A 12,670-nucleotide genomic window follows, 5' to 3' on the forward strand; every position below is an offset into this window, starting at 1 on the left:
TCAGTCTACCACTACGCGGGCTTTACTGCCACCCTCTCGCGCTGTGCATTGCAGTCGCCGCCTTCACCGACTTCCATCCGTGTGCAATGAATCTAAACAGTCTCCGACGAGAATTTAGGCCTGCGCATTACATTCTTTCCCAGCAGCGAAACGTCACGAGTGCGGATGGGCGATAAATGGTCAGCAAATGAAATTGCGTGCACGCGTATGATGAGCAATGGGACGAGGGTAAGCCACATGACTGGACACAGATCTGTGCTCGCAGGTTCATTTACCGACCATTTACTGCCAATCCGCAATCGTGACGTAGGCTGTACGGGGCGTTGGCTTAGTCAAGATATCGGTAGTTCCGATCCAAATATACCACTGACAATTATGTGGAGAGAAACGAGACACTGTTAACCTTTCGTTTTTGCCCGTGAAACCGACAAATCTGTGCTGAAGGAGAAGTGTGAGGGCGGTTTCTTCAAACGATTGCTTATCTGGTCAAGAGCCAAGCGTTATCACTGATGACTGTACATCCGCATTTTAGTATGGCAAATTATCATACGCACCGTCAAACCAGAGGGGACTGAGCTTCCTGCCGGGTGCCCAAGCCTCGCGTGCGTAATTAGTTTAGGTTGAAATTCAAGCTCGTGTATCTCAGGACAAAGGCGCGTTACTAAAATTCGGCAAGAATCAATGGTCATCAGATGCCATTATCTCTAAGTATTCAGTAAAAATATGCATGCCAAGTGCAGTCAGTAAAAGTTCTTATTACATGTAGTTAATTACTGATATTACGATGGCAATTATCCTCACAGTTTGTGCCCGCCTTGCCGCATATCCTACGAAAAAAAAGACTTTTTACAGTGCTCGTTGTGTTTGTTTCGAAAATCTATTTAAGACTTTGAATATCCTTTATAGACACCCCTAGTCTCACCCCCGACTTATCTAAACTCAGCAGTTAATGTATCATCCAACTTTGTGCACGCATTGCTAAGGAAGATTTTTGAGTTTTAGTGCAGAAAAGTCGATATGTCTGAAAGCTGTCACTGATACTGGATGGCCTCTTTATATTTATTCATTTATTCAAAGTAGGTCTAAAGGCCTTCGAAGGAGCCTACTACATAGTAAGCGGGGGCAATACATAAAATTTGTAGTACGTGAAACCACCAAACAAAAATAAAAATCGAAGATGACAGGGCAGTACAAGAGAATAAAGAAGCGGCAAATCGGAAATCAAGTTCTCTGCTTGTGCGTAAAGCGACGCAGACATTTCCATATTTGGTAGTGTATCCGAATGTAAGAGAACGCATAGCAGGTACACGCGCCTGTCACATGCACAGGTACGTCACGCCATACCGGACGTTGGCCATCTTACCATCCGCTGCTACACATGTACACGTCCGTTGTATCAGGTAGCTCTTTCCTTTAGCACAAAGGCCGCCTGTACCGCTGACGACAGGATGAGTGGAGACAAGCACGCGGTCCGGATGATGGACTCGTCTTACGTCCGTGGACCGCCCGTAACCGCAGCCCCGCACAGCGTCACGTGGTCGAGTAGAGGCGTGCCGCGGGACAGTATAAAAAGGGCGGCCGCCGGCTGCCTTTTCAGTCGCAGCTCCTGGTCCTGACCAACCTTGGAAGAAGGAAGAACTGCTCAACCGGAGCCATGAACGCCTTCTGCTTCGTCTTCGTGGTCCTGCTGGTGACGGTGGCCAAGGCCAGCGACGAACTTTGCGGTAAGTCCTCGCACGCTCTTTCTTTGCCTTCTCCGAATTGCACGGCACTTGATTTTTCTGCTCGAGACGGTGGCAAAGGGTGACGACGAACTTCACGGTAAGTCCTTGCATTATCTTTCTTTGCCTTCTCCGAATTGCACGGTACTTCATTTTTCTGCTGGTGGCGGTGGCAAAGCTTAGCGACGAACTTTGCGTTAAGTTCTCGCACGCTCTTCCTTTGCCTTCTCTAAGCTGCACGACACTTGATTTTTTTAAGAAAATCATAGCGTAATGCTTGCACTATAGAACGATAAAACTTTAATAGCATTACTTATTCAAGAAACGTTCAAATTATGAATAAAAACAGTCAAAGACCTTGCGTTGTACACGTGGATCGTGAAAAAGTCTATAGCTTCATTCGAGAATTCTGCTATTGCAATCCACTTGCCATGAGGGAAATCTTCACTTGAACCAGAATAATGAAAGACCTGCTCCTTGAAAGTAGTGTATCCAAGAAGTAAACTTTGCATTAAATCACCAGTTGCAGTCCACGGGCAGAAGGGGCGAGGGTAAGGGATATCCGTTTCGGGAAGGCTTAACATAGCGTGCGTTTCTTCGAATACTTTCAAATATGCCTCAAAATAGTGAGTCCGAAACAGAAAAGAAAAAGCAATTGCAGGGGGCAAATTCTCAGGAGCAGCGAACACAATTTGCTGCAAAATTACTATAATTATGAAAATAATTAACTAAACTCTACAAATTGACTTGAATTACAGCAATTGAGTGGTCAGTTCCAATAGGGAGTTCAAAGCCGGGAACAAAGCGATGCCATTTGAATTTTGAAAAGCCATTTTCTAGATCCCTACAGAACGAGGAAATCCGAAGCTTCCTTTCCTACGAAACCGTATAGCTGAGCTCTAGAGACGAGCAGGAAAATCGGCACCGATGCGGCATCCGGTGACGACGTGATATGATGGCTGCGGCGCTCAGTTCGAACTTCAAGCGGCATTGCGCCACGTCATGCACACTTTTTTGCCTCACAACATCATTGCACCAAGCTTCGAGGCAAAAGGATGCAGATGACGTGGCGCAATAATGCCTGGAGTTCGAACTGAGCGCCGCAGCCATTATATCACGTCATCACCGGATGCCGCATCGGGGCAGATTTTCCTGCGTGTCTCTAGAGCTCAGTTATACGGTTTCGTAGCACAGGAAGCTTCGGATTTCCTCGTTCTGTAGGGATCTAGAAAATTACCTTTTCTCCGTTTTCAAAATTCAAATGGCATCGCTTTGTTCCCGGCTTTGAACTCCCTATTGGGACTGACCACCCAATTGCTGTAATTCAAAAGTTAATTTGTACAGTTTAGTTAATTATTTGCATAATTATAGTAATTTTGCAGCAAATTGTGTCCGCGGCTACCGAGAGTTTGCCCCCTGTAATTGCTTTTTGTTTTTGTTTCGGACTAACTATTTTGAGGAATATTTGAAAGTCTGTGGAACACACGGTATGTCATGTTAAAACACACCTCAACACAATTACAAAGAAGGACGTTTATCCACTCCACAGGATAGATGATGCCCTCGACTGCTTGTACGGTGCCAGCTATTTCTCTTCGATTGATTTTCGTTCCGGTCGACATATCGTGCGTTTCAGTAGACTCAAAATTCCTATATATATAAAATGGTTTCAAAGATTCTTCAAGAGGGAAAAATAAGAGAGAAAAAACTCTTAGCCGCAACAAACGTAATTTACGGCAAAAGTCTTAATTACATAGCTAATTAACTAAATCTAACTGATCAACTTTTAAATTAATCAAGCTGTGTGGGTGATGTATTTAGAAGTTAGAAGCCTAAGGACAAAACAATGCTACGTAAGTTCTTGAAAGGAAGAAAAAGTGATTTTCTAAAGTCGGGCAGCGCTAGGGAATTCGGTGCTTTTTCCAGCACGAAACCGAAACTGGAAGCTTCTTTCACGCCTATATAGTTCAGTTGAGGTTTTCTGAAAAAAGAAAGAAAGAAAAGAAACAGTCGCACTGCAGAGGTTTATAAAATTAGTTTTTCTTTGGTTTAAACCTAGGAGGATATATAAAAACTTCTGGAGTGGAGGTGACGTCCGAAAAGTGACGCCAACGTGCCGCCATATTGGGGGGGGGGGGGGGGGGGGGGGGCAAAACATAAAGGCGGCCACATTCACAGCAGCAGCCACAGTCAAGCGCGCGGCCCGTTTACAGATATTTCTTTACTGCATGGTAACGCCGCTTGGATTATTGTTGGTGTATGGCGTCATGAATGGTTCCTGATCATATTAGTAGCGTTTTGCGCTAATTGATTACAGCTAATTGCAAAATTGTGAATAAATATAAAATACATGCTATAGCTACAAGTCGTATATCGTTGGATAGCTCATGCCAAGTCCAACAGCACTGGACTAGCTGCACCTTTTAATTATTTACCGCTGGTTGCGCTAATTAATTACAGCTAACTGCAAAATTGTGAATAAATATTAAAATACATGCTATAGCTACAAGTCGTATATCGTTGGATAGCTTATGCCAAGTCCAACAGCCCTAGACTAGCTGCACATTTTAATTATTTACCACTAATTCAGCAAATAATTACTGCTAATTGCATAATTGTGAAGAAATATTAAAGTACATGGTATAGCTACAAGTCGTATATCGTTGTATAGCTTATGCCAAGTCCAACAGCACTAGACAAGCTGCACGTTTTAATTATTTACTGCTAATTGCGCTAATTAATTACTGCTAATTGCAATAATATTAGTTAGTACAACTGTACTCAATATAAGCTACACCACAATATGGCTTGAAAGGATAGAATTCAATTCAGGTTTAATCACAATTGACTAATTAGTGGTAATTAATTAGGATGAGCAGTTAGTCTAGAGCACTTGTACTCGGCATAAGCTATCCAACGATATGTGACTTGTAGCAATGCATCTATTTTAATATTTATGGACAATTATCTAATTAGCATAATTAATTAGGCAATAAGTCAAGCCAGTGCCCTTATACTCGACATATGCTATCTAACGACATATGACTCGATGATGTGTAAAATCTAAAATTCATTAGCAGTTAATTAATTCACCGTGTTTAATTAGGACTTGCAATTAATTAAGACTTGCTCAGCTGGTAGCCCACAACATTGCATTAGAACTTAAAAATCCTTTAAGCACTTGAAACACACAGGCGACGCCCGCGAACAGCGCTTCCAAGCACTTGGCAGGCCAATTCTTGCCCAGCACAAGATGGCCGCCGCAGGCTTCACCCCAGCCCATTGGTCGGTATAGGGGACTTCCACTCCAGCAGTGTTTTTATATCCTCCTTGGTTTAAACTGATTTGGCACGTTCTTGTTCCTGGCTTCGCACTTCTGGTTGGCACTAACCACCTATCCGGCCTAATGAAAAAGGGTTACGATTGTTACCTAAACTAGCCATATTTTAGGAAAGTTTTGTGGTAAATTGGGTTCGCCGCGGTTGACAGTTTCTTCCTGAAGACATTTGTTCCCCATTTTGAACTCCCTATTTTCAGAAGTTATAGATAGTGTTCTCCGAAACATCACGACCTTTCTATGGTGGGCGCCCTGCCGCGGTGGCTCAGTGGTTAGTGCGCTCGACTGCTGTACCCAAGAATGCAGGACGGAATCCTGGCCGCGGCGGCCGCTTTTCGATGGAGACGAAAAGCGAGGCATCCGTGTGCTGTGCGACGTCAGTGCACGTTGAAGAACCCCAGGTGTTCGAAATTTCCGGAGCCCTCCATACGGCGTCTCTAATAGCCCGACTCGCTTTGGGATGTTAAACCCCACAAACCAAACCAAACCTTTCTGCACTGGGCGTTGCCATATTGCTGGCTGTGTGTGTGGAACTTCCACTTCCACCGTACTTGCGTCAGGTGCAAACAGCAGCTTTGCGAGTAATACGGCTGCGTCCATAGAGATTGGAAATGTCTATACGTTTCATCGCAGCGCAAACAATTAATGGGAAATAACCATGCCTTGTAGTACTGCCTTGTTCCTTGTCAAAAAAAAAAAAAAAAAAAAAAAGAAAACGTGCTGGTAAGTGAAAACGTATGACACGCAAGTGAAGACGTGGGAACGGCATAACTGCGCATAATCTCGGCTAGTTGAACTCAATAACCGAGTTTTTGGATTTAAACTCTGCGCCGGTAAAGAATGCTGTCTTCAACGATTGCGTATGGAGCTTGCTCCATGTGTTGAATATTGCTTAGGGAATGGAAATGCTCAAAAATGACACGGAGGAGAAGAGCACAAGGATGGGCGCAAAAAAAAAAAAAGGGGGGGGGGGTGTTAAATAGTGCTGGTTGAAATATAATCTGTTCTGCTTTTACACCATACCTATTCTTTTTTCCTGCTCTCACATGCACTCAGCCTACTGCTGATGTTAGTTATCTGTACGCAGAATAAATACGGAGACTAACGGAGTAGCTCGTTCACTCTTGCGTACAGCTGTAGCAAGTGCAGCGACACATCGGGAGCTTTCCAGCGACGAAGACAAACTATACAGAGCGAAAGTTCACTCCTGAGCTTTCCATTTCAAGCGTGATCGCTGTACGCATGAAGGACCACGAAGGAGCACGGAAAAGCAAACTCAGCGAAAAAAAAAAAAAATCTAATAAACGTGCGCATGCCGACGACAACCGCTCGCGCAGTAACAGTAAGGTGAACGGATTCGGGCTTATTTCGTAACCTTTTGAATGCCAGCGGCGCGAAAACCAGTCGTCTTACATACATCATTTGTCTTGGATTCTTCAAGACACGCCTGCTTTGGCAAGCGCAGAAAGAATGAGTGCCGCCTCCGCCTATTGAAGCGATGCTTTGCAGGGCACTCAGCTCGAAGCGTCTGAAGTGGCCTCCTGTAGGCACGCCCCCTTCACTCGGAAAAAATGCCCTAGTTCCTTCCTGCGTCCATGTTTAAGTGACTTTCCAGGCACTGACAAGAGCGGCTGTGCTTGGAAAGTAAACGTCATAACGAAGTATTGTCGCACCCAAAGCTAGCGGCCCTGAAGTAACGCGCATATAAAACTTGAGCAGCGCCCGCTGATACAGAGATGTTGCCAACGGGACTAATTTAACACGTTTCCCAGAATTCTGTTCCCGGGTCTGTACTCAAATGAGTAGTAAACTGACGTGCTAAATCAGCATTGCAGACAGGTCTCGTAAGGACTCTCTGTCATCAGGGGCAATGCTGCGGCAGGGAGAAGCCCGCGCAAAAATAAATGAAGAATGGAAGAGACGAAAAATATATTCGTGGCAATTCAGTGCACTTATGCAAAACGTTTCCGTCTTCTGTGTGCAGACATGGCCGACACCCAGAAAGTTCAAGCTGTGCAGTGCATCACCAGCCATGTTTCGGCGCAGGTGAGCGAGAGTTTGTCAAAACGGTGTATGCTTGACTTCGCCATCGCGTAAAAAATCTACGCGCTTTTGGTATTAAAAAAAAAAAAAAAAAAAACTTACAGCTCCGCTCACATATATTCAATGTAGATACATTGACTTTCGAGTAGGCGTAATTGAAACATTGATGTTCTACAATTCTCACCACTTAATAGAAGGTTTATTTAGGAAAGCACTGTTTCCATATATCTTGACGACACGTAGTAATAGGCGGACATGTCATTCCTTGTCTGTCGTGGCTACGGTTTACCAGGTGTCTAATTCAACTATGAAAGTTTTGTGAACCTCAACGCTTACACATCATTTTGGCCGGGTAGAAAAACGCATTTTTGTTTTCAATGTGAAGCCGGCACGCTTCGATATATGTAGTTCCAACACTATGCAAGTTTGCAGTACATATTGTCAGTTCAGGCGTTCAGTCGTGTCCGACTCTTCGTGACCCTATGAACCATGTCACGCCCCGCTTTCCGGTCTCTCACTATCTTCTTAACATCACATAGCTTCATCTGCAATGCCTCGAGAATGCCATCTAACCATCGCGTTCGCTGCCTACCCCTTCTCCGGCGACCCTCAACCTTTCCCAACATCAAATCTTTCTCCAGCGACTCCTCTCTTCTCATCAGATGACCAAAGTAGCTGAGCTTTAACTTTAGAATTTGACCCTCCAATGAGCAGTCAGGGTTTATGGTCGACAATATCGACTGATTTGATCTTCTGGCAGTCCAAGGAACTCTACTGTACATACTGTATTTTGCTTTGGGACGTTAAACCCCACAAACCAACCAACATACTGTATTTTCCCTTAATAGCACGTCGCGGCGGCAGATAGTTATGCGTGTATATTTTCTTGAAGCAGATTACTGTTAGTAGCCGGGTAGCGCCTGTTACCGAGGCTGGTGCTGGGCGACATTTTTCGGCTACGCTCAGAGAAGTGAATTCAAAGACTAAAGGTCCACAAAAGAGACACAAGAGGAGACAGGAATGGCGCAAACTTACAGCTTAGCTTTGTTCGACACACACCGAAAATATACATCGAATGACTGCACAGGCGCATAAGATTCGCCATGTGTGAAAAAAAGAAGGAAAGTTCAGACAGATTACCATATATTCTTACTTTGAGCAGACACGTTCTAGTTATAAAGGAAGTTTTATTGTTCGCTTACACAATGCGTTCTTGTCCTCTCAATAAAAAGTTTTCGAAAAGTTCCCACACTTTAACTTATACGCACTGCAGTAGACAGACAGGCAGACAGAGGGAGAGAATCATTTTCTGGAAGAGCACTGTTCAAGGGCTTCTTCCCAGACCATTCACTTCTTACAATACAGGATCGTATTTCTATGCCAAGCAGTGCACCTGTAAATGCGCACTTGCCTTGTTCGCTCTCTCATGAATTTATATAGCGACCAACTTGCCCTATGTAGGCTATGACAAGTGTCAGAACTATCCGACACGCAGCGGTGACGACATTCTGTGCGGAGCTTGCAGTGCTTTGTTTCGCCACCAGTTGAATTTCAGTAATATATTTGCAAATATGAGCGCAAGGGCGAGATAGCTCGCTGAAATCCACAAATTAGAGCTGCACGATATATACTTGTATTCCACTTAAATCAAATTATATGAAGTCGCAAACCATTACGAACCAAATGAAAATCTCTACTCTGTGTTACTTTATTCTGGTACTGGCATTTGATTTGGATCTGCGCATAGCTGCAATGGAACCGATACAACTTTTATGACTGTGTTGAAACTTCATTAGAACCCCTCAGTCACATTCTCAGAAAAACACATGTATGTGCGACGACTGACCTGTGTACTGCATGTGGCAAGCGCCCGGTAAACCTGCTGTACCGAGGCTATGCGAAGGACTTTTGGTTCTCGGGTCGGTTAACAAGGTTAACGTAACCCGCCTTTTTTCGTGATTATGTTTCATTCCAATGAACCGTCTCCTCGAGTGGTCGAATCTTCAGTGAAATCTGTGAGTGTGGCTCCTACAGGAAAAGTGACGAGCAGTGAAATGAAAAATCATAGGAACCGAGTAGCGTCGAATGGGATCTGTATGTCGTCCCACCGCTGCTTGACTTGACGGTGACGTTGAGAGCAGAGGGCTTGGGTGCACTTGCCTTTACGAGAAAGGGCACAATGAATCCAGAGAGAAGAGAAGTGTATGCGTCCCGGTCGTATTCATACCCGTCCAGATACCGAGCGAAACTGGAAGTTTAAACATTCGGCACGGGCGTAGCGGAAATGAATAAGAGATCAAATCCACCGCGGCGTGCAGATGAAGAGCAAGTGGGAGGCCCTGAAGCAGACATTCGGAAGCCAGGACGACCTGATCGCAACCAACAAGCTGTGCGAGCTCCGCAAGGGGGTGAGTGTGGATAACTTTCTCATTCCTCACACAATTTGTATGGCGCTCTGATAAGTGTATAAATGCAGTGCACAGTCAGTTGATCTCCAGAGCGCCATAAACAATTAAGTTTGTCTCACGCAAAAAAAAAAAAAAAAACGTACACTGTGCTAAGCAATAGGCCTACAATCACTATTTTCAGGCATGCATTCTGGAACAGCTCAAAATTACGAAAGTGCAGGAATACAATTTCATTGTATGCGTTCTCATTTTGTTGACCCTGACCATTTATGGCGAAAATCATACACATCAGTCAAAAAAGGCCACCCTTAGTCAAGTGCTTCTTATTCTTTTTTTTTTTTTGACATTGTTCTTGTTCCACTGTTGTGATTTTCGTGTTAACGTTGCACCTACTTTTCTTTTATAGGCAGCCGAGTCGGGCGCCAAGACAAGCATTTTCACGGTAAGTACGAACTTCTGACCTTTAGCCATGGTTACCGGTGGGAAAGGAACGCACGAATCGATTTTGCTCTAGCGAGAATTTAGTTTGACCTAGTAGACCTTATTGAGCAAAGCTTCGAGTAAAATCAGTTTGACCGGAAGAATCGAATACAAAGCAAACAGGACAGTACTGGTGCCTGTCCTGTCTTGAACATTTTAGACTGGTTTCTTCGTGCCAGTTCGCCTTTATGCAAAGCACGTCATTCTCAGCAGAGCCATAACATTTTTTAGATGTTTTTCAATCATTTTAAAGGCTGACAATGTCATTCGCGTCACGTGATGCAGCAGGAGGGATGCGGGCCGATCGCTTTACCATTTCACTGCATGCTTTGTGTCTCATGCTGCCACATTAAGCTCTTTACAGTCTAAAAAAGAGCATGTCCAAGCCAGCATAACAGGGTGTGTTAATTAACTGACGTGTGTCGGCCTTTGTAAAACAATCCATCAATGCTTTCGATCTTAAACGCGAAAGTGAAGAAAATCGGACAGAAAATTGGGCGTTATCATGTATCGCAGTAACTTGTCACAGAAGCGAAATACTTATTGGAGTAAGTTACATTTGGTTCACAAAACTCTTCTGAACAGCAAATACTAGACTGTCATTCAGTGAAGCGTGTTAGGCTAAACTGATGTTAACTGATGCGCACTGATGTTAAGCTCTGTGACGCAATTAGAGGAGGCACATCTCTCATGCAGTCTAGACGGTCCTTGTCCTGGCTTCTTTCTTTTAAGCATTTGTAAGAAGAAATCCATAAAAAAGTGTGCACATATTGTCGCGACGCAATCCACTCGCTGACTTCTGAACAGCTCGTACACATCAGAGTTAGCGCCGTTCAAACATGCGAGGACATCAATTCAGTTAGAAGTGTGAACAGCATTTACACAGGCCTCAGCTGTAATCTCTTAGTGTGAAGTCTGCCCATCTTGCAGACAGACCAATGAGGCTAGATTTAGCCTTGCTAATCACTGTTTTTCGCCGCGAGGGTTAATAGTAGTTGACATGGCGAGGTAATGAGGCCGGGAACGTCCGTCGCTGCGAGAGGAGCACGCAGATTAGAAAGAGTGCGCGCGCTCGCATTTCGCGGCGAGCAGGGGCAGGCTCGCTCAAGTACGTGCGTGCAGGCGCGGGCTTGCACGCACTGGATCCATGCGACATTACTATTAGGAGGTAGTGCTAGGTGGGGTCTTTGTCATGTTCTATTGGCGATGTGGAGTGAACGTGGCACGTAGAAGGAGTCGCCACATTTCGAAGCTGGAAGCGGAGCAAATAATAGCCTTGAGGAAAGCAAATGTGCACCGACTGCATCACTTCTCGATGGAAAGAGAGGGGAAGAATTGCTGTAGTGGACGGCTCCGGATGAGTTTCGACCACCTGGAGTCCTTTAGCGTGTACTGTCATCGCTCAGCAGACGGCCATATTGTGTATCGCCCCCACCCAAACGCAGCTCCGACACAGGGCAGGTGCGTTACGTGGAGATAAGGGGGACAAATGGAGAAGCCGATAGCGGTCGGAGTTGGAGAGCGGGGCTGGTGGCTATCCGCATTATAACGTGCGGAGGGGGTGGGGTAAATATTCCAGAATAACCTTGCTGCTCAGCATTCCCGGGAATAACGAATATTGCTTCTGGACAAACGGGATGCCTTCGGCTTCTGTAGCAGTCGCTGAGTTTCGCATCACATTGACGCAATCGTGGACTAAATTTTGACTCTCTCAATGGTGACTTTTTCTCCGCTTATTTTCTACAGCAAGCCGAGGAAGACGAGATCAAGGCTGCGTTCGAAGCCTGCAAGACGAATGCTCAGTCTGCCCAGCCTGCCCAGCCTGCCCAGCCCGAACAGCCTGCCCAGCCTGCCCAGCCTGCCCAGCCTGCCCAGCCCGCCCAGCCTGCCCAGCCTGCCCAGCCCACCCTGCCTGCCCAGACTGCCCAGCCCACCCTGCCTGCCCAGACTGCCCAGCAGGTTCAGCAGCCCAACGATATTCAGCAGCTGGGTGAGCAGCCAGCTCAACCCAAGCCATAAGGAAGAATTATATGTCGCTTCCGTGTAGCACCACCTCTTCTGTGGGTCCAGCAGCAGCTAACCGGAGACATCGTGGCTCGGGGCCGTTCATATTGTTGGCTGGCTTGCCATTCACAGCGGAGTTTATAATAATAAAGTTGTAGCGTCATTCTATTTCTGCTGTTTTCATTCACGTTCGACCCCCGATATATTCCGCACACTGCGTGTGGTTCTGCATGTAGAGATAGTCCCTGAGTTAGACGGAAGTATCATTGCCGTATAAACAACGCAGTAATGACAGCTGCATGCAGGGCAGCCCTGCTTATGGACAGAGCAGGAAGGCTCGAAGACATCACGCAGGACATCATACAATTCTGCGCTGGATATTTCTGGACATGCCCTATGTAACATGCCGATACACAACCCTTCATCTTCTCCGAGTTTTGCTTAGCCCGGACTGCTTGCCACGTGAGCCTCGCGGTGCAAGCGAGCCTCACGCAGGAGACATACACTGTTATTTCATCTCTGCCACAATCTTTAATGAATGTTGTGCGCCAAATAAACAAACTCAGGGAAATGAGAGACAATAGGACAGAATCTCTGCCACGATGTGGGGCATTGAAGTAAACCACAAGGATTTTTCCTGTTCGTGGACCGGGCTGGAAAATGCGTTGTTTTCCAGG

The 12,670-nt window shown here is 45.5% G+C and overlaps 1 protein-coding gene across 1 annotated transcript; it reads left to right on the top strand.

The window, feature by feature from the left end:
* Positions 1-1,593: 1,593 nt before the first annotated feature.
* Positions 1,594-12,150, top strand: LOC146202151 (uncharacterized). The gene is made up of 5 exons (XM_084584103.1): positions 1,594-1,724; positions 7,043-7,104; positions 9,420-9,509; positions 9,916-9,951; positions 11,736-12,150. The coding sequence occupies exons 1-5, from the start codon at positions 1,655-1,657 to the stop codon at positions 12,006-12,008; spliced, it is 531 nt and encodes a 176-aa protein (XP_084440229.1). The 5' UTR covers positions 1,594-1,654; the 3' UTR covers positions 12,009-12,150.
* Positions 12,151-12,670: the final 520 nt, after the last annotated feature.

This window comes from Amblyomma maculatum, chromosome 1 (genome assembly GCF_055883805.1).
Source record: "Amblyomma maculatum isolate TAMU_Amacu chromosome 1, ASM5588380v1, whole genome shotgun sequence".
Classification (NCBI taxonomy): Eukaryota; Metazoa; Arthropoda; class Arachnida; order Ixodida; family Ixodidae; genus Amblyomma; species Amblyomma maculatum.

Excerpts from the sequence above, each read along its gene's own strand:
- LOC146202151 (XM_084584103.1), top strand. The coding sequence starts at position 1,655 with ATGAACGCCTTCTGCTTCGTCTTCGTGGTCCTGCTGGTGACGGTGGCC. Across the intron at positions 9,510-9,915 it reads TGTGCGAGCTCCGCAAGGGG|GCAGCCGAGTCGGGCGCCAA; the intron begins GTGAGTGTGGAT and ends TTTCTTTTATAG. Across the intron at positions 9,952-11,735 it reads CCAAGACAAGCATTTTCACG|CAAGCCGAGGAAGACGAGAT; the intron begins GTAAGTACGAAC and ends TATTTTCTACAG.